This window comes from Lepus europaeus, chromosome 1 (genome assembly GCF_033115175.1).
Source record: "Lepus europaeus isolate LE1 chromosome 1, mLepTim1.pri, whole genome shotgun sequence".
Taxonomy (NCBI): Eukaryota; Metazoa; Chordata; class Mammalia; order Lagomorpha; family Leporidae; genus Lepus; species Lepus europaeus.
In genome coordinates, this window is record NC_084827.1 from 66,266,472 (window position 1) to 66,287,480 (window position 21,009).

Here is a 21,009-nt window from a genome sequence, read left to right on the forward strand (position 1 = left end):
GATGAATGGTAGATATATTTAAAAATTGTTTCTGCTACCTTATTTTGTGTTTTCTAAAAATCACCTTTGCTTTTTTTTTTCAGCTTTTACTGAACTGGTTGCTTGTATTTGTGTACTTTTTTTCTCTGCTATGATTTGACAGCTATTATTTTAATTATTACTCTTAAATTTAAAAAATCACTAACTAGAAAATTTCCAAGAAAATCTAATGTATAGTATTTCTACTCCCATTCCAAACAGTCTGTGTGCCTTATGGGCCCACTGAAGACTGTCACCCCTCTGTCTGTATATTACTCTGAGTTTTAGTTTTAATTTATCTTACAGTTGAGTTAAACCAACAGTTAATCACTAATTAAATTTTCCAACCTATAGACTCAGTTTTGGTGTCTACCATGGCCATGGCCTGGGTAGTTTCTTCTTGGAATATGTCTTTTAAAATTTGTTTCAGTGTAAGAGTCAACATAGGTAATGATAATGTGCTGTGTATTATTTTTAAAAGCCAGAAGAGAGGATTTTGAATGTCTTTACTAAAAAGAAAAGATGAATGTCTGCGGAGAAAGGTGTGCTTACTCTTCTTGAACATTACACAATGCATGCACGTTTTAAACATCACATGGTGCCCCATAAATATATTGGTTATGTCAATAAAAAATAAACAGGAAATTTCATAAAAAGGGCTGTGTGTGGTAAATTTTTGTTCAGTAAGATTTTTTTATTTTCTTCCTTGGACATTTTTTAGCTGGGAGAAGCTTTAGGGTGACTATTTTCCTTCAGCATTTTGAAAATATTTATGCCAATATTTATGCTTGGGTGAGATCTGGCCCCTGAAACTCTTGCAGATACATAACCCCAAAGTCACAAGTCAGTGCTATCAAGAGGGTGGACATGCAATCCAGTGATGGTATTGAGAGGGGGACTTGGAGGGTATTAGGTTACTGGGGCAGGTGTGTGGGCGCGCATGCACTCAGACGGTCATTCCACAGAGGGGTGGTTATGAAGGCCTCAGGTGGGCCCAGCCGTCCACTCTGCTTCCTGACTCACCATGGGCTCTCTCCCCAGCAAATGCTCTACCACAGCTATCCACCGCCCCCCTCAGACACCCAATCCATGAGGCTTGGACTTGAACTTCCAGAGCTGTCAGTCAAAATAAACCTCCTTCCTGTCTCGGGCATTTCACCGTAGGGATGCCAAGCTGGCCAATGTACTCCTAATTGTTGATGACGAAGAACTTACCACTTCCGGCTACTTATTCTTTTCTCTCTGGTAGCTGTTAAGGATTTCTCTTTGTCCTGATGTTCTGCAGCTTGACTCCTCTGTGTCCAGGCAGGAATTTATCTTCATTTGGCTGGATATTTGAAGGCACTTAAAGCTTTACTTTATTTATTTATCTTTAATTCTGGAAAATGCTCAGCTATTAACTCTTCAAATATTGCTTCTCAGGTATTTCCTCTACCCTCTTCTGGCCAAACCCTTATTAGATCCATGTTGGAATCTTTTGGTTTAGCATCCTGCCTCCTCCTAATTTCAATTCCTTCTAAATGTAACCTCTCTATGATATATTCAGGGTGAACTCCTAAGTATTATTTTCCAATTTACTAATTTCTTCTTCACCTGTGTCCAGTGTGGCTTTCTTATCAATTGAGATTTAAAATTTCAACATTTATGTCTTGATTCTTTTTAAAAATACAGAGTAAACATTTTTAAGAAAAGTTTATTTATTTATTCCCATTTGATTCTAAGGCAGAACAAGAGAGAAAGAGAGAAATATTTTCCATCTGCTGGTTCATTCTCCCAAATGCCCAGAGCAGCCAGGGCTGGGCCAGACTGAAGCCAGGAGCCCAGAACTTCATCCAGGTCCCTATGTGGGTGGCAGAGAACCAAGTAGTTGAACCATCATCGGATACCTCCCAGGATGCAACAGCAGAAAGCTAGATCAAAAGTGGAGTAGCCAGGACTCAAACTGGCACTCCAACATGGGACACAGGAGTCCCAAGCAGCAGTGGAACCTGCTGCACCACGCTGCCTGCCCCCTAACTGGTTCTCATCTACTGCACCATTGTTTAATTTATGCCCACTTTTGTTTCATAAAGTGCAATTTTAAATAGAAATTTGCTTACTTTATCTCATTGAGGGTCTTAAGTCTATCTATTTTAAAGTCTTTATCCAAATGTCCTAAAAAATCCATTTCACTCAATTATATTCTGATGGATGGGTTTTAGTTGTCTTCTTAGCATAACATTTATTCATGTGTTTTGAAATTTGGATTTTCAAGCTCATTTTGAATAAAATTATTTAATCTGTATTGTATTTGTTTGTTTTGAGAGGTAGAAAGACAATGAGAGACAGACAGGCAAAGAGCTCCCACATGCCGGTCACTCCCCAGATGCCTGCAATGGCCATGGCTGGGGCTGGAGGTCAGTTCGGGTCTCCCAGTGGGAGGCGGGGGTCCAACCACTTGAGCCAGCACTGCTGCCTCCGAGGGCTGCATCAGCAGGAAGCTGGAACTGGAGCGGAGCTGTGGCTCGAACCCAGGCACTCCAGTAGGGGAAGTGGGTGTCCAAAGCAGCACCGTGGCCACTGTGCCCAGTGCGCCCCTGGTACTGAGTGAAGGTGGAGCCATGGAACTGTCGAGGGCTCGCGTCCTCAGTCACAGGCGTGGCAGGTGACGTGGTTCATCGCTTTGTCCGATTCGGCCAGGACTGCCTTCTTTCCTGCTGTCCACACGGGGCTCAGTGCCCAGGCCCAGCTAGCGGGTCATAGAAGTTTTCCAGCTTCCCTTCACATTGAGTGTAGACGCACAGCAGCTCCCCTGGCTGCAAGCCCAGGCAGGTGCCAACGCCCTCAGTTACTGCGACACTGGGGTCTCCTTTCCCTGGGGAGTGAACGCCACCCCACCCTCACCCCCACTGCCTGTTTCAGAACGGGAGCCTGCAGACACCTGGCTTCCCCTGCTCGTCGCTCCGCAGTTCCGTCTGTTCCTGCCCCACGGAGATGCTCGCCTGTTTCCGAGGCCGGCTGTGTGCATGTGCGAGTCTCTGTTCCTGGGTTATCTGTCACAGGCAGGAGGTCAGGGCAGAAGAGAGGCCCTGCAGGCTGGATCAGTGCTTCGTCTTCACCACGTTCCTCAAGGCACAGAGCTCCCGAGGCCTGCCACGTGGTGCCCTAGCTCTCACTTGTTTTCACAGGTCCTTGTAGTTAAAGCCTCGCTCCTTGCTGTCATGGTCTTTGTGGGAGGAAGAGGCTGTTCTGTCAGCGCACACAGACCTGCCCGGACTTCACACAGGCTGCCCCGGGCCTGCCTGCCTTCCTCCCTTCCCTCCCCCTCCCTCTCTCCTCCCGTCCTTTTATTGGAAAGGTGCTGGGACAGAGACCTCCCATCTACTGGTTCACAGTGCAAACGCCCACAGCAGACCTCAATCCAGGTCTCCTGCATGGGTGAAATGGGCCCAGCTACTTGAGACATCACAATGATCATTCATTCTCTCAAAAACTCCTTGGAAAAGGACCTGAAAGGACCAGAATGATCTTGCTTCCCAGGCTGTATGTTAACAAGAAGCTGGAATTGGGAGCGGAGTCAGAACTGAAACCCAGGCACCCCAATGTGTGTCTTAAGCAGTGTCCTAACCTCTAGGCCAAACACCCACCCCTGGCTCCATGCTTCTGATATACATCCTGGCTAAGGGCCACACCCCACAGAGCAATCCCTTCAGCCAATAGTGAGTCAGCGACTGTATGGGTTTTTCTACTAAATGCATAAAGCTGTCCCACATCGGGTTCTGCTTGAGGTAGCTGGTCCACCTCAGTCTGGGATGCTTCCTCATTTTCTTCATGAGGGGCCATCAGGTCATCAGCGCAATGCAAGCTAACAGACACGTGGGCCTCTGAGCATGAGCTGCCACCATGCATGAGCTGGCATGTCAAACTAAGATTATACTTTCCATAGGCACACCAGCTGCACACGCCCCCTAGGCTGTGAGCCAGCGCGGGTGACGCTCAATGTGAAGAGTTTAACTGTCCAGACAGGGCCTCATAGGCTGACCACGTGGGCCGGGCTGCTCTCAGGCCAGAAAGCCCAGGGGTCTTCTCAGAGCTGTCCCAGAGAGGCACGGCCTGCCGCTCAGGGCTCTTCCACTAATTGTCTGCATTTTCCTGAACTCAAACAAACAAAACCCACCTGGGGCTTGGCCTATTGGTCACACATACTGAGTTTTCAACTCGGCTCACGGCTCTGATAATTCCCATAGAAAAAGTGCCAGGATATTTGTTTAGTGGTGATTACATGAAGCCGACTTCCTGATGAATTAACCAACCTGGAAAAGTACACAATCCACTAAGGGCAAAGGATTCCCAGTACGGGGACTGGGAAGAGCCAGCAGAACCAGTGACAGAGACCTAGGTGCTCACTCTGTGACCCCATCTCCTAAGTCCACAACGGTCTCCATGAGTTTGGATCAAATTTAGCTAATACAAAATTTGGTTTGTTTAGAAGTTTTGCGTCATTGGAGAGCAGAATCCCACTGGCTTCTAAGTTGAATTAAAAGTGCTAAGCTAAATTCCCATTGCTAACAACCACTAGAGCTGAAATAGGATGAAGACACACGGGTGAATGTGCATATCTGATGCTTGCCCTTCCTCAGAGGCGAGCAGGAACTGCAGTCAGAGTTCTTCCATAAAACCTAACAGACAATTAGAACAGCAACGCAAGCGCAAGTTGGTACTTTTAGAGGAGATCACCACTTTTAATAGGCTTCATGTTACTTAAACATTTTTAAAGATATATTTACTTATTTGAAAGGGAGAAAGAAAGAGAGAGAGAGAAATAGCTTCCATCCACAGGTCCACTCTCCAAGGCTAGACCAAAGCCAGGAACCTGGAACTCCATCCGGGTCTCCCAGGGGTGGCAGGGGCCCAGGTACTTGAGCCACCACCTGCTGCCTTCCCAGGTGTATTGGCAGGCAGCCCGCTCAAAAGCAGAGCAAGCAGCTGGTGCTTGACCTGGAGCTCTGGTGTGGCATGCCAGTATGGCAAGTGGTGGCTTAACCCACTGCGCCACAATGCTAGACCCATTGTTCAAGCATTTTAGCCATTATGCTAAGGCCAGGTATAAACTTTTCATGAGTTACTTTTAAAAATTATTCCCTATTTTTAAATAAAACCAAAATCAACACCTTTTAAACACTGAACTTTTATATTATGAACATGCATAAATTGCATGCATTTAGAAGAAAGCACACATTTTCTTGCAGGAAGTAAATAAAATAAAATAATAATACAACCTAAAATTTCTTTCTGGTCCTTTTCCAAGGAGTTTTTGAGAAAATGAATGATCTTGGGAGCTTTCTGTAGATGACACAAAATCAAATATATTCTATCATTTAAAAATCTCAATACCCATGCCACTCTACCACACACAGGTTTGGTTTCTTTGTCTGGAGAAGGAAGTTTGATTGACAAGAAGCACTACAAATTTCTGGAATCCAAAGGCACAAGGAACACACCCTTGGTGAACGTGTTTATTGAAAATCCAAGGCAAGGGCTGGTGCTGTGGTGTAGTGGGTAAAGCTGCTGCCTGCAGCGCCGGCATCCCATATGGGCGCTGGTTCGTGTCCTGGCTGCTCCACTTCCCATCCAGCTCTCTGCTATGGCCTGGGAAAGCAGTGGAAGATGGCCCAAGTCCTTGGGTCCCTGCACCCGTGTGGGAGACCCAGAGGAAGCTCCTGGCTCCTGGATTTGGATCAGTGCAGCTCCAGCCATTGCTGCCACCTGGGAAGTGAACCAGTGGATGCAAGACCTCTCTCTCTCTCTCTCTCTCTCTCTCTCTCTCTCTCACTCTTTCTCCCTCTGGCTCTGCCTCTCTATAACTCTGCCTTTCAAATAAATAAATAAATCTTAAAAAGAAAGAAAGAAAGAAAGAAAGAAAGAAAGAGAGAGAGAGAGAGAGAGAGAGAAAGAAAGAAAGAAAGAAAGAAAGAAAGAAAGAAAGAAAGAAAGAAAGAAAGAAAGAAAATAAAGAAAAAGAATTCCGAGGCAAACACCGTCAGGATCAAGGGACGCCTTCTCCCAGAGGTGGGTGGGTAAGGCCCACTCTAACACAGGCAGTAGTGGGTGGTGGTCCTCACGCCAAGCGCAGCCTGGGATTAGTGGCCCAATCATCTCATTTTAGGATTAAGAACACTTAGGAGGAGTCTTCCTTTGCCAAGTACTCATTCACATGGGAATTGTTTCTAGATCAAAAAGTGTGGACGACCATGACGAATCTGTGCATCACTGTGTCCCTCCATAGGTAGGGAAGGGGGCTCAACAATCAACCCTGGGTGTGGGCAGGCTTTGGGGTAATGCACCCTGGCAGCTCCCCATCGAGAGGTGGGACCTTCGTCTCCTACTGCACAGGCAGAATACAGTGGAAACGTTGCCGCATCGGATTTTTAAGGCCAAGGTCTAAGAAGCGGACACTGGGGCAGGCACTGTGGTAAGCTTCCTCTTGGGACTCCCTCTTCAGAGTGCTGGTTTGAGTCCCAGCACTTCCGCGTCTGCTCCAGCTTTCTGCTAATGCATCCTGGGGGCAACCTGTGATGGCTCAGGTGCTAGGGCCCCTGCCACCCATGTGGGAGACCCGGATGGAGCTCTGGGCCCCAGCTGCTGTGGCCATTTGGGGAATAAATTGGCAAATGGAGGATTTTGTTCTCTGTCTCTCAGTCACTCTGCCTTTCAAGGAGATGAAAAGAAACAAAGACAAGACACGACACTGGTGTCTTCTGCTTCTCCGGGAATACTCACTCTGGCACCTCGACGCCACGTTATTAGGAAGCCCAAGCAGCTGTTGAGAGACTACAGGGAAAGAACTCAGGCTCCCGGCCCTTAGGTAACAGCCAGCATGCGCATGTACCACCTTGGAAATGGATCGTTCAGCCCCCAGGCCGGCACTGCCGGCTGACTCCCCGTGCAGCCGCCATGAGCCTTACCCATGAAGCTGTGCTCCTGGGGTAGATTTGTGAGCTAAATGAAAGGTGACTGCTATTTTAAGTCACCACTTTTTTAGGGGGCCTGTGACACAGGAACATACCCCATTTCTGGGTACGATCTTACTTTGGCAAATGTAAAGGTTTTTTTTTTTTTTTTTTTTTTTGTAGTATCCTTTAATGCCTATCAATGACCAGGCTTATTATATCTCAGCGAATCCTATGAAGTAAGAGTGATGACTATTCCCATTTTATGGATAAGCTGACCGACAGAGAGGGCCAAAGCCACAGAGCTAATAAAGGGCGAGGTGGGGTCTAAAGCCAGGTGCCCAGAGCCGCAGCTCCTGACTGCTGTGCTGGGTTCTCTCCTAGGTCTACTGCCGGGGGACGGCTGACGGCAGCCCCCCGTTTGCAGTTCTCCTCTCCATTCACACCGTCTTTGACACGGATCCCTTTCCGCTTTATTTGTTGAGCAGTTTCATGGGCATTTCCTTCAACCTGCTGCCATCAAAAAGGCCTCGGAAACCCGCTATGGCTGTTAGTGTCTCTCTGGCCCCATCTGTCGCAGATCTGATTCCTGTGATGCGGGTGGGGACCTTGGCAGGCAGTGAGGTCTAGTCTTGATGGCATTCGTCTTTAGAAGAGGATGGGGCTGGAGCCCCCTCCTCCCACCCCTCCTGTGCGAGGGAGCTCAGCCAGCCCTTGCCAGCAGCAGACCGAGTCGGCACGGTGATCTCAATGGTGTTGAAGCCATCCAGCCTGCGGTAATTTGTTCTAGCGGCTTGAGCTCAGAGAGATCCTAGGACAATTCCTCAGATGTCACCAACCTGCCCTCCAGTCCTGGCGCGCACAGAGAGGAAGGAGGAGATGTGCACCCTGGCCGGTTATCTTCAGGGAAGCTTTAGATGTCAGTGCAGAGTGTAACCAACCAAACACAGCAGGGGCTAAGACACAGCATTCGTTGCCTGATAAGCCAGACTCCCTGTCCCTCCAAAGAGATGGGCAAAAATTTCAAAAGACATAAAGAGCAGAGCGTAGCATTTGCTTCCAATGTCAAAGAAGGCTCCCTCATCTCAGATAACGTAGGTTCCTTGGAGCGTCCCTACGTGGCTTGTCTTGTTCCAGAAGCACTCCAGACCCATGACTCTTAATGAGGCAGTCAATACAGATAAAAGCAGACTGACATATGGCCGCTCAAGTCACAGGCATGGAATCCATTTTTTGCACTAGAGAACCAAACGCCACCCTTGTTTAACACTAGAATTAGACCCACGTGCGAGGCACAGGGACCAGAGCCTCAGGGAGCTCCATGGGCTTCCCTCTCCGGGGCCTCACCTGAGCTGTCCCCTCGCCCTTAATTCAGTCCCTCCTTCAGCCTCACTCAGTCCTCCCTGTTGGTGCAGCTGCCTCCCCTCGGCCCATAACCCCTGCCCCAGGAGTTGATGAAAACACCAGAGAACGTGTGTTAAATGAGGTCACTTCTCCAGACTTGGCGTGAGAAATTCAGGCATCTCTCCGGGGACTGGAGAGATACCGAATTCAGGAAAACTTAACGACATGATATTGTCACCTGGAGGGACACACATACGAGGGGTTCCTGGGTTCGAGTCCTTGCTACACTTCCTGTTCCAACTTCCTGATAACACCCTAGGAGGCAGCAGGTGTTGGCATAAGTGGCTGGGTGCCTGGTGCCCACATGGGAGACCTGGAGTAAGATCCAGCCTCGGGCTGGCGCTGCAGCACAGTGGGCTAAGCTTCTGCCTGCAGCGCTGGCATCCCATATGGGCGCCGGTGTGGGTCCCAGCTGCGGGTCCCAGCTGCTCCTCTCCTGATCCAGCCTCCTGGTTGCAGCCTGACGCAGTCCTGGTAAATGACAAGCATTTGGGGAGTGAACTAATGGATGTAAAATCTGTCCGTGTGTATGAAGAGTCTTGGGAAATTTCATGAAAAATGTCTACTATGAAACAGCTGTGCATGGATTTCAAAAACATTTTTGCACCAAAATAAACTAGTTGTTGAATTCCATTCTTCCACGAATTTCTAAGTACTCTCATTATTCTATTCATATTTCAAAAATGCCCTTTTAAGAAAATAGTAGTACAAAACACATAACATAAAAATGACTGCCATAACATTTTAAGCGTACAGTTTGGCGGCATTCAGCATAATCAGACTGTTGGGGAACCATCACCCTATGCAGCCATAGAGCTTTGCACAGCTGGCAAGACTGATGCTCCTGCCCATTAAACCCCGCCCCCGCCCCCTAGCCCCTGCACCCACCATTGCACTTCCTGCATCTGTGAATCTGACCACCCCAGGTGCCTTGCACGAGTGAACCACACAGTAAAGCATACCTTTTAGGAATTAAATAGTAGATTCACTTGAAATGAGACTATCAATATAAATAGTAAATGTGACGGACAAAAGCTCCTTACGGCTCCCCAGAGTGGTAGATAATGTGGGGTAAAGGATACAATTTGGGGTGGCTCGGTGCTGGTGGGCTGGGGAACAGAGCCTGCGGCTGGAGCCCAGCTGGCAGCAGGGAGGAGAGCCAGTCACGGGCAAAGCAGCAGCTCAGTTGGATGTCAAGGGAGATAAAAAGCCCCCTGCAGACTGATTGTGTTTTCTGTTGAGAAAAGCATTTATTGGGAGTCTCTTTTTGTCACAGAATAGGGGGTAGGAGACGCCACATGCTGACTGTATGCAGGCCACATTTCCGCCAAGCTAAATGATCTGCTATTATGATTGGCCAGAAAAGCCAGTGAGACACCCAGCTGTCAAGTGTACAGTTCCCCATAGCTTTCCACCAGCTCTGTGAAAACCGAAGCTCACCAAGCAGCGGAATCAGAAATGAATATTTTAAAGCAAAGCAATTTATGTTCACATCATTTTGGTCTTGGCATTGCCACATATTAAGAATTTGAGAAGTCTGGGACGTATGCACTTAACAGAAAACTCTTCAAGTAGTTACAGCCACAATTCAGTTGGCTGGTTGCTAGTTACACCCCTGTGAAAGTTGACAAGAATTCAGTAATTATCTTCTATAAACCAACTGAAAGTGTGTGTGCATGTGCCTATGTGCAAATGCGTGTGCATGTGCCTATGTGCAAATGCGTGTGCAGGTACCACAAATCTGCGATGCTGTAGCAGCCGCAGTGTGTACAGGGTTCAGTATGGGATCTGACAGCCATATACACAAAAAAGCAGGAGGGGCACCCAGAAAGTTCTCTCAATTTAGGGGACTGCACAATCCTACTTTCTGTTGCCATGTACAAAATCCTTGAGGCTGGGCACGTAATAAAGAAGCGAGGCCTATTTAGCTCAGAGTTTTCGAGTTCAAGAGCCTGGTGCCAGTATCTCCTTGGCTCTGGGGAAGGCCCCGTGGCTGTGTCACCACAGGGTGTGTTAGAGGCAGAGATCACACAGCGAGACAGGAGGTCAGAGAGACTCAGGGGTTAGGCTTGCTCTTTTATTGCAATGCACCCTCCCAGGAACAAACTGGGGTCCAAAGAGAACTGCACTAACCCCTTCCAAGGGCAGTGCCCCCGATGGCCTAAGTAACTCCCACTGGGCTCCACCTCCCACAGGTTCCAGTGCCCGTCAACGTGGCCACACTGAAGACCTAGCTTCCGGAACACCAGGCTTTAGGGGACATCCTCAAACCGTGACTAAATCTGTGCAGGGTGAGCCTCAGCGAATGACAACTATCCATCATTTTTGCAGTCGGTGCTTGGGGTAGACATTAAAGTTCATTATGTTATATTCTTAAATATTAAAGTTGGGGATTCATCCATGAATAACTTCTTTTCCTTGAAAAATTTATTTATTTACTTGAAAAACAGAGTTCCAGAGAGACAGGGAGAGACAAAGAGAGAAATCTTCCATCCCTTGGTTCACTCTCCAAATGGCCACAATGGCTGGGGCTGGGCCAGGCTGAAGCCAGGAGCCAGGAGCTTCTTCTAGATCTCCCACCTAGGTGCAGGAGCCCAACCACTTGGGCCATCCTCTGCTGCTTTCCCAGGTGCATTAGTAGGGATCTGGATTGGAAGTGGAGCAGCCAGGACATGAACCGGCGCCCATCAGGGATCCAGCATTGCAGGTGGCGGCTTCACCCACTACACTACAATGTTGCCTCCATGAATATCTTTTCTAACAACAGTGTGAAGTCTCCTGTTGCTTGTCCTTGTTAGTAACTTGGTAACTTCATATAAGCCACAAAATTTGTATGCTCTTGAAGGTAATGAGTTTATACAGACTAGAAGACCACGAATGAGAAAAATGTCCCCCCTTTCACTACTGCCCCTGATCCAAACATTCATTTGCTCCAGATGCTGATCATGAACTTGGGCTGCTCTACCCCAAAAGGGCAATATTGCCTCCCCTGAAATTGACACTTTGAGGTGCAATGACATTGAACAGCCCTTGTCTCCATTGTTGAAGAACAGTTTATTTTTTTTTTCATACTATTTGTTGAACTCTGTACTTAGCATAGAGTTAATCTTATGTGTGTAGAGTTAACTGAAATTAGATCTTAGTAAAAAATAAGAATGGGAATGGGAAGGAAGAGGAAGAGGGTGGGAGGGTGGGTATGATGGGAAGAACAGCCATGTTCCTAAAGCTGCACTTATGAAATGCATGAAGTTGGTGTATCTTAAATAAAAGGTTTCTGGGAAAAAAAAGAAATATTGCTTTCCCCATTTTTATGTTTTTCAGTCTTTTCACAACTTTATCCAGGAGCCAGAAGTCCAGAATTTAATATCTTGTGAAAAAAAAAAAATACACAGTAAACACGAACTCAGACCTTCCATGGAAAGTTCCCTTTGTTGACTATTCACATTGGTACCCACTTGTGCTAAATGAGAGGGAGGAACTGATGCCCTCTCATTATTATGAATGCAGATTCTCATAGTTTAGAGTTGGATAACTGTTCTTTCCTGTTGATATTCATAAAAGAACTGGCTCACAATGAGTAGCTATATTGTTAATAAGTCAGCATTGGGGTGTCAGGTTGTGGCACTGGCTGCTCCTCTTCTTGTCCAGCTCCCTGTTAATGTGCCTGGGAAAAGCAGTGGAAGATGACCCAAGTGCTTGGGCCCCTGCACCTGGGAGACCCAGATGGAGTTCCTGTCTCCTGGCTTTGGCCTGGACTAGCTTTGATTTTTGCAGCCATTTGGGGAGTGGATGGAAGATCTCTCTCTCTCTCGGTCTTTCCCTTGCTCTGTCACTCTGCCTTTCAAATAAACAAAAAGACTCCTAAAAAAATAAGTCATCAGTGGGATATTAAATGAAAGAAATTTTTAACTACAAAGTATGGGATAAGTTTTTGTATACAAAAAATTCAGGCTTTTGGTAAACGAAGGTGATTATTTTATCCAAACATCAATTTTAAAATATAGGCTCATTCAATATACCCAGGTAGGGGCTGATGTGAAGAATAAGGATGTTGGCAAGTACATGGCACTCTTGCCAGCTTGTTTCCATAAGATTCTGCTGCTCTTTCAAACCAACTGCGAATTTGGGAAGCATGAAATGAGTCCCTAGCCTAAGTACAGCACCTGCTTCTCCTGATGTTCTCAAAGATGCAGGGGGAGGCGGGGGGGGGGGCTCTCTTCAAGCCAGGGGCTTCAAAGAATCCTCCTCAAGATCAACTTTTAAACTAAATAATTAATTAATTTGAGAGACAAACAGAGCTCCCATCTACAGGTTCACTTCCGGAATGCCTGGGACAGCTGGGGCCCTGGGCCAAGGTCGAGGCTTTGAACTGGGAACTCCACCCCAGTCTCCCATGCACATGGCAGGAACCCAAGTACTTGAGCCATCACCACTGCCTCCCAGGGTCTGCGCTGGCAGGAAGCTGCAGTCAGGAACCAAAGCCAGGCACTCTGATGTCTAAACCCAACCAGACCAAGTGCCTGCCCCTGAAGATCAATTTTGTGGTGTCATCCTGACACCCTGACTTAGGTCCAGCTGATATGGAGTCTCTTTATCGGCACAAGTCAGGACTGGGCTAGTTTGTTGTGGATGTCGGGGCGAACTCCCAGCACCAGTCTTCCTTCCCGGTGCTGGTGTAAGAACACACATTCTCATGTGGCCAGGCACTTTAAGACCCGGGAGCGGTGAGAGGACTTGATAGCATTCAGACGTCCCACTCTGACCCTGGTTATCCTCACGCTTTCTAAAATCAGCCAGGAGGGTAAATTCTAAAAACGGGCATCCTTGGGTGAATTCCTAAACATAGGACTTAAATGCTCCAGAAGCGCCAACATCCTGGCTCTGTCCCTGGGTGTATACTTCAGACATCCTGCCTGCTCCTGTCCCTGTTGCTAACATGACCCTGTGGTGCACGGAGCCTTGGCAGCCCTGAGACAGGCGTGTGGCCCACTTGCTGTGGGAGCCCACTGCTGCATGGCCCACAGGACCACGTCCAGAATAAATGCTCTCTGCATTTCCCATTACTTCTCCTGGTGACTTTTTTTAAAAATATATTTATTTTCATTTTATTTGAAAGAGAGAATGAGAGACAGAAAGACAAAGATCTTCCATCTGCTGGTTCACTCCCCACATGCTCACAACAGCGAGGGCTGGGCCAGGCTGAAGCCAGGAGCCCAGAGCCCTATCCTTCACTGCCTAGGAGTTATCCCTTAATAAACCCTGTGCAATGAATCTTGGTTTGGGCTTCGGAGGAATCTGACCTAAGACCCTGCTGCTACACGTGCTGGCAATTCCGGCCTATTGTGGAAGTGTCCTGGGCCCTCCCGCCTTGTACTGGCCCATGGAGGCAGTCTTGGCACCCCCGCCCTTCTAACTTTACACAGCTCCTCAAATGCACACGGGCCTGCACCATTTCTCGGCTCCACTCTTGCAGGGGTGGTCTCGGGGCAAAGGCGTACCTCCCACAACGTCAGCGATGCCTTTCTCACTCAGCTCTGCCACAGCCCTTAGCAACTGGTGCAAATGACGACACAGTCCCGGTCCTGGTCTTGCTTTCACCCTGGGTGGTGTTCACCAGGCATCCTACATTCAGAGTGGGCAGAAAGCTACAGCCCAGGCCCTGCAGATGCCCCTTCGCCCCCCAGACTGCTAGGTATTAACGGCTTAGTTGCTGAAGTCACTGAGAGGGGGTGGTAAGGGAGGGGCCCGGCAGGTGGCCTGGGGGGTGGCAGACTCAGGCTCATCTACATTTTCCAGCCGGTACAGAAGGATTCCAGTCTGTGACAACCGGCACGGCAGCTCTAGGCTGGTATCTGGCTGCTCAGCATCCACCTTCTTTATACCCCCGGGGACAGCCAAGCCTGGTACGTGGCATTCGATAAGTATTTACAGAAAGAACACGGCTTATCATACAGGACAACTGGAGTCATGAACCACTTTCCCAACAAGAACAAGGGGAGAATCTGAGGTTTGGCTCCCATAAGTGAATTTCTGTTGTCTTTGCCTTCCCTTCATCCAAAAGCAGACTGGCTAACGGATGGGTGTGGGGTCCGCGTCAGTCCAGTAAGACTCAGCCCTGGGAGTAGCTGGACATGCCCAGCCCCTGCAGCCCTGCAGTCACCCCCACTGCCAGGCTGTGGCACTCTGGGCAGCTCTCTTGTCCCTGAGGGGGAGGCTGCCGACCGGGAAACACAGGGCAGCAGAGCCAAGACATGCAGAAAACCCAATTCCTGCAGCTTGATTGCAACCCCTAGACTGAGCTCTGTCTATAGACAAAGATTGGCTCCCCCCTTTAGTTAAATGATCCCAATAAATTGTCTTGCCTGTTCTATTTATAAAAAGATTTATTTACTTGAAAAGCAGGGTGACAGAGAAGGAGAGGAGAGGAGAGGAGAAGAGAGGGGAGGGGAGGGGAGACAGGGAGAAAGACAGAGATCTTCCCATCTGTTGGTTCACTCCCTTAATGCATGCAACAGCAGGGTTGGGCCAGGCCAAAGCCAGGACCCAGGGACTCCCTCTGGGTCTGTCATGTGGCTGGCAGGAACCCAAGCACTTGGGCCATCACCGGCTGCCTCCCAGGCGCATTAGCAGAAACCTGGGGTGGAATTGAGGACTGCCCAGCACTGGGGCCAGGCAGCCCGACATGGGAATGTGGGCGACCCACATGGAAGCTTAACCCTCTGCACCACAACACCTGCCTGCTTAAGATATTCTGATAGGGGTTTGTTTGCTTTTTTCAACTCTAAGTCTTGTCTAACCCAGGTGGAAAGATAAACTTCCATTAGGAAAAACACAAGCCTACGTGTTAATATATGTGATTATCTCTAAACTTTTCACATTGAATGACATTTTACTTATTCATTTTGGCAACTCACCTTTCACCAAGTAGAACGTTTGATAGATTTATAAATTTGGGAAAGTCCAGTGAGTTCATGACAGGATAGGCATGGATGGGAACAAGCAAAGTCTCATCTCCCTAAAAGTGATGAGAAAAAAAGTCATTTCACCTTCTGAAGATATAATCTCTAAAGAGGAACTTGTAGGTGCTTTTTTTATTATCCTAGTCTCTATCATTAAACTTTTTCTTTTTAAAAAATATTTATTATGGGCTGGCACTGTGGTATAGAAGGTAAAGCCACTGCCTGCAATGCCAGCATCCCATATGGGCGCTGGTTCGTGTCCTGGCTGCTCTCTGCTATGGCCTGGGAAAGCAGTAGAAGATGGCCCAAGTCCTTGGGCCCTTGCACCCTCGTGGGAGACCTGGAGGAAGCTCTTGGCTTCTAGCTTTGGATTGGCCCAGCTCTGGCCATTGAGGCCATTTGGGGAGTGAACCGGTAGATGAAAGACTTCTCTCTCTCTGCCTCTGCCTCTCTGTAACTCTGCCTTTCCAATAAACAAATATTAAAAAATAATTATTTGAGAGGCATAGTGACAGAACAAGTAGGAGAGTAAGAGGGAGAATGAGAGAGTAAGAGAGAGCATGCAAGAGAACACGTGTGAGAGAGAGCTTCCATCTACTGGTTCACTCTGCAAGTAGCTGCAACAGCTGGGGCTGGGCCAGGTTGAAGCCAGGAGACAGGAGTTTCACCTGGGTCTTCCACATGGGTGGGAGGTTCCCAGGCGCATCAGCAGGGAGCTGGATTGGAAGTGGAGCAGCTGGGACTCTCTGGCACTCCAATATGGGTTACTGGTGTCCCCGGGAGTGGCTTGACCTGCTGTGCAGTAGAATTTTTAATATTTTAATAAATAAATGATATTTAATAAAATTTTGTTTAAAATAATTTCTTATGAACTTTTTTCTTAAGTACTACATTAGAAACACTGAATTTTCTTAGCATAAACAAAATATAGAAAATGTTAAGTACACTTGAGTGAAATAGCATTTATTGTTACCCACAGAAACTACAGATAATGGTGCCTTCACACGGACACAGAGAGAATAATCTATCTGGCTCTATTTCGAAAAAACTGTGAGGAACGATCTTTGGTGGCCCAAGGGAAGAGACACCAGTATTAAGTCATGTGATTAAGACAGCATGGAGGACTAAACAATTAAGGGCAACAGGGCACAGACTTCTGCTTATAGTCCTATATGATGTGCGACCTTTAACCTCTCCAGGCCTGGCTTCTTCCTTTGCAAGGTGGAGATAATCATGCCTTTCCTTAAAGCTGTTTTAAGAATTAATGCAGATGATGGGCTTAAACTGTCAAAGGTTCCGCATAGGGGTGAGGGTTTGGCCTGGTGCTGGGGATGCTCACTGGGACACCTACATTCCATACTGGACCAGGTTCAAGTCCCATCTCTGCTGCTGGCTACAGGTTCCTGCTAATGCACACCCTGGGAGGCAGCAGGTGGTGGCTCAAGTACTTAGGACCCTGCCACCCACGTGGGCAACTTGGACTGGACTCCTGCATCCCGGCTTTGGCCTGGCCCAGCAAGCATTTTTTGGGAATGAACCAGTGGATGGGAGCTGTCTGTCTGTCTGTCTCTTTTTCTCTGACTCTCAAGCAATTCATTAAAAACAATTTTAAATACTGCACAAATGTGGAGTATTGTTATTAGTGTTACCACTAAATAACAGGAAACATACCTGGCACTCTACACAATGCCTGTTCTAGGGATTTTTCTTCTGATTAGTATAGCATGTTCTTTATTTTTCACTTTTTTAGAGATTTATTTATTTATCTGAAAATTCAGAGCAACAAACAGAGAAATAGAGCACTCCACCCGCTAGTGCACTCCTAAAATGGCCGCAGCCAGGTTGGGGCCAAGCTAAAGCCAGGACCTAGGAACTCCATCTGGGTCTTCCACACAGGCACAGCAGCAGGAAGCAGGATTGGAAGTGGAGCAGTCGGGACTGGAACCAGCGCTCTGATATGGGTGCAGGCAGAACCTGCTTCACCACAATACCAGTGCAAGAATATTCCTTCTGAAAGTAAAATTCTGGTTTTATTTTCAGACTTTTCAAAAATAAGGCTGTTTCCCTCCCCTTGCGGGCAAGAAGCTCTAATATGATAATGTGAAATAATAAGAAGAAAATGTATATTTAAAAAATCAGGTTTGTAAAACTTTAGAGCTTTTTCTATAAAAAGAAAATCAAAGTGTAAAGTCTTCAGGATAAATCACCTTAATGTATAGACTGTAAGTAATGAAAACACTTTTGAAAAAAAATTAAAAAGGAAATGAGTTTGTTAATAAATAATACTATTCCATTTTAGTTGTATTTTTCATATTTGTGAGAGAGAGAGAGCTCTCCCCATCCACTGGTTCACTCCCCAAATGCCCACAACAGGCAGGGCTGGGCTGAGCTGATGCTGGGAACCAGGAACTCCTTCTAGATCATCCATGTGGGTGGCAGGAGCTCAATGACTTGAACCATCACCACTGCCTCGCAGGGTCTGTCCTGGCAGGAAACCAATCAGGAATTGGAACTGAGAATTTAACAGGCACTCCACTATGAGGTGCAGGCATCCTAAACAGCATTCTTTTTTTTTTTTTAAGTTTATTCATTTTTATTTATTTTAAAGGTGGTGAAACAGAGAGAGAGAGATCAGATCTTCCATCTGGGGGTTCGCTCTCAGATGCCCGTAGCCAGGGCTGGGCTAGGCTGAAGCTAGGAGTCAGGAGCTCCATGCAGCTCTCCCACATGGGTGACAGGAGTCCAAGGACCAGGGCCGTGCTCTGCTGCCCCAGGCACAGGAAGCTGGATGGGGAGGCAGAGGTGGGACTGCACTCCAGGCACACGGATCAGGAATGCACGGCAATGATGTGGCCCCTACCTGGCCACATGCCAGGCCAAACGCCTGTCCCCTCCATCTAGTTTTGAAACTCTGAATTTAGCTAAGCTTAAGGCTGCTGGATTGGGCCTGGAATGTGGGGCAAAGGGGGGTGGATGTGACAGGTTTCAGGGGATTGACAACACCTGGCGTCGATTCTGACCCAGGGCAGAGGGTGAATCAGCTGACCTAGAAGAGGCTCACGAGAGCTCAAGGTGCACAGTGCCCGGGTCAGGCTGCCAGAGGTCTTCAGGGGGCTGCCTCTGCGGACACCCCCGGCGCCGGACACAGGACAGCCCTGGGGTGGATAATCGCACCTCGGAGGGAAGGTTAACCTGGCCCAGCACCTGGAGGGGTACAGCAAAGCTAGTCAGAGCCTTCACCGCCTTGCAGCCGCCTGTGGTAACCGAGGCTTCCGGCATGGGGCAGTGGGAAACCTGCAGCCAACAGGGTTTCCCGCCCCTGCCCAGGCTCTTGGCTGCTGACCCTTCCCAACTGGGACCCATGTCACCGGGACCACGAGCCTCTCTGCCATCAGCCTGTTGACCTGGGGCCGCCAGGCACTGGGCTGAGAGAGCGCTCCCTGGCCATTCCATCTCTCCCCTCTCTATCCTGGAGGACATAAGTTCTGACCTGCCATCCAAAAAACAAACAAAAAGCAACTTTCAGAAACGTACGTACCTTACAGTGAATACGGACGCAGTCATAATAATACCGCCACTCATCTGGAGAAAATATGATGGTGACCTTGAGGGACAGGCCAGGGACAAGGTGGTGCTCCTGGAAGACAGGCAGGCTGCGGTTGGGATGAGCCCCCCTCCCTAGACCAGGCAGACAGCAGCGCTGTGTGTGACCACACAGCACACACCGTCCCAGGCAGGCCTGACACACAGAGGCCCACGGCTCGGCCAAGGACCCTGGGGTGGGGGGGACAGCAGGTGGCCCCACGCTGCTTACCTTCTTCACATAGCTGATCTGGAAGTACTTGGTCTGCGGAGGTAAAATATGAATGTGGGTGTCTTCGTCGGAAACGTTGACCAGGTGCTGGGGAGAAGAGACGTCAGAGGAGAGTCACCGTTGTGCGTATGCCAAAAGCCATCTCCTCCGTTCCTCATACCCCCTCCTGTTAGGCAGGTCTAATGCACTTTTAAAAGGTTTTTAAATATGCCATACACCATTTGCAGACTAACAAAATAAATACAGCAAATATTTAAAGACTAATGCAATAGGTCCCCTGAACTTCCAGACCCCCTTAAGAAAAATATCAGAGCCTGCAGCTCCCAAGGCCCCCTCCCAGTTACCAGCCTTTCCACTGCCCCAGTCCTGGAGCTCCACCACCTGCTCTGGCTCTGGACTTCCACTCAGTCCTGTGATTGGCCTGAGCTCAGAAACTGGCCCCTGGGGCCGGCACTGTGGTGTAGTGACCAAAGCCGCTGCCTGCCTTGCCAACATCCTATATGGGCGCCGGTTCGAGATCCAGCTGTTCCACTTCCGATCCAGCTCTGCTATGGCCTTGGGCCCCTGCACCTGCAAGGGAGACCCGGAGGAAGCTCTGGCTCCTGGCTTCGGATCAGCTCAGCTCTGACTGTTATGGCCTTTGGGGAGTGAACCAGTGGATTGAAGATCTCTCTCTCTCTCTCTCTCTCTCTCTCTCTCTCTGCCTCTCCTTCTCTCTCTGTGTAACTCTGACTTTCAAATAAATAAATAAATAAATCTTTAAAAAAAAAATGGCTCCAGCTCCTACAGGTTCCCCACTTGCCAGAGGACACCCAGGCTGCCAGAAAATCAGGAGAGAGACAGTGGCTGGGCCCGCCTCCTGCCCATCCCCAGGGAAGACGACCAGGGATATTGCCGGATGGTAGCAGGAGAGCCAGGAGCCCCTGGGTGGCAGGATCACTGGTGGGTGAACTGGCTGGGGCTCCAGGGACAGAGGGGAGATGGGGGCAGGAGCTTTGGGTTCCGGGGATCTGGGCTTGGCCCGGGTCAGGGCATGGAGAAGAGGACACTGATTTCCAATGTTTAGGCCCGCGCAGGGCCGGCCACAGGGTCTCCGCGTCCCACGTCCACTGAGGCCCTGAGATTTGAGGCGCTATCTCCTGCAAAAGGCACGCTCGCGCTGGCACGTGTTGAAAGGTCTGACTTGTGTACATGCTAACAACAACTTGCTGCCACAGTTCTGAGCCTATTTGGGTACATCTTCCCTTAAAAAAAAAAAACCTGAAAAAGCAAAAACTAAAGGTTTCCCAGGTCTCTCTCTCCCCCCCTCCCCCCCTCCTGATTTTATTTATTTATTTGAGAGGCAGAGTTACAGACAGGGGAAGAGAACTTCTATCCACTGTTTAACTCCCCAAATGGCCACAATGGCCAGAACTGAGCGGATCCGAAGCCAGGAGCCAGGAGTTTCTTCTGGGTCTCCCAGGTGGGTGCGGGGGTCCAAGTACTAGGCCATCTTCTGCTGCTTTTCCCAAGCCATTAGCTGGGAGCTGGATGGGCTTGAACCCGCACCCATATAGGATGTCAGAGGCTTAGCCCACTACTCCACCGCGCCGGCCCTTCCCAGCTCTCTCTTGTCCTCCCAAAGACCCTGCGTAGGAGCGGACCTGGCGAAGCACAGGGCTCCCTGGGGCCCGGCCCACACAGTGGTCCTTCCAAGAGACCCTGAGAGGATAGGTGGGCTGGGCCTGGCACACTCAGAGCCCTGGGTTGGGGGGCTGCCTGGGGACGGAGAGGTGCCGCTTAACACAAAGAGCTCTGTCCCTGCGCTTCCCAAGGGTTGGGGCGTGAGGCCCATGAGGGCCTCAAGCTAAGGGTCCAGGTGCGACTGGGAGCTGGGGGCTCTGTC

At 48.8% G+C, this 21,009-nt stretch overlaps 1 protein-coding gene across 1 annotated transcript in view; it reads right to left on the bottom strand.

The window, feature by feature from the left end:
- CFAP221 (cilia and flagella associated protein 221) overlaps positions 1-21,009 on the bottom strand; it is an 81,850-nt gene that overhangs the window by 49,869 nt on the left and 10,972 nt on the right. The window contains exons 3-5 of the mRNA XM_062199161.1: positions 19,125-19,211; positions 18,849-18,947; positions 15,266-15,366 (exon numbers count right to left, since the gene is read on the bottom strand). Coding sequence (XP_062055145.1) covers positions 15,266-15,366; positions 18,849-18,947; positions 19,125-19,211 — 287 coding nt within the window. The remainder of the gene's footprint in view (positions 1-15,265; positions 15,367-18,848; positions 18,948-19,124; positions 19,212-21,009) is intronic.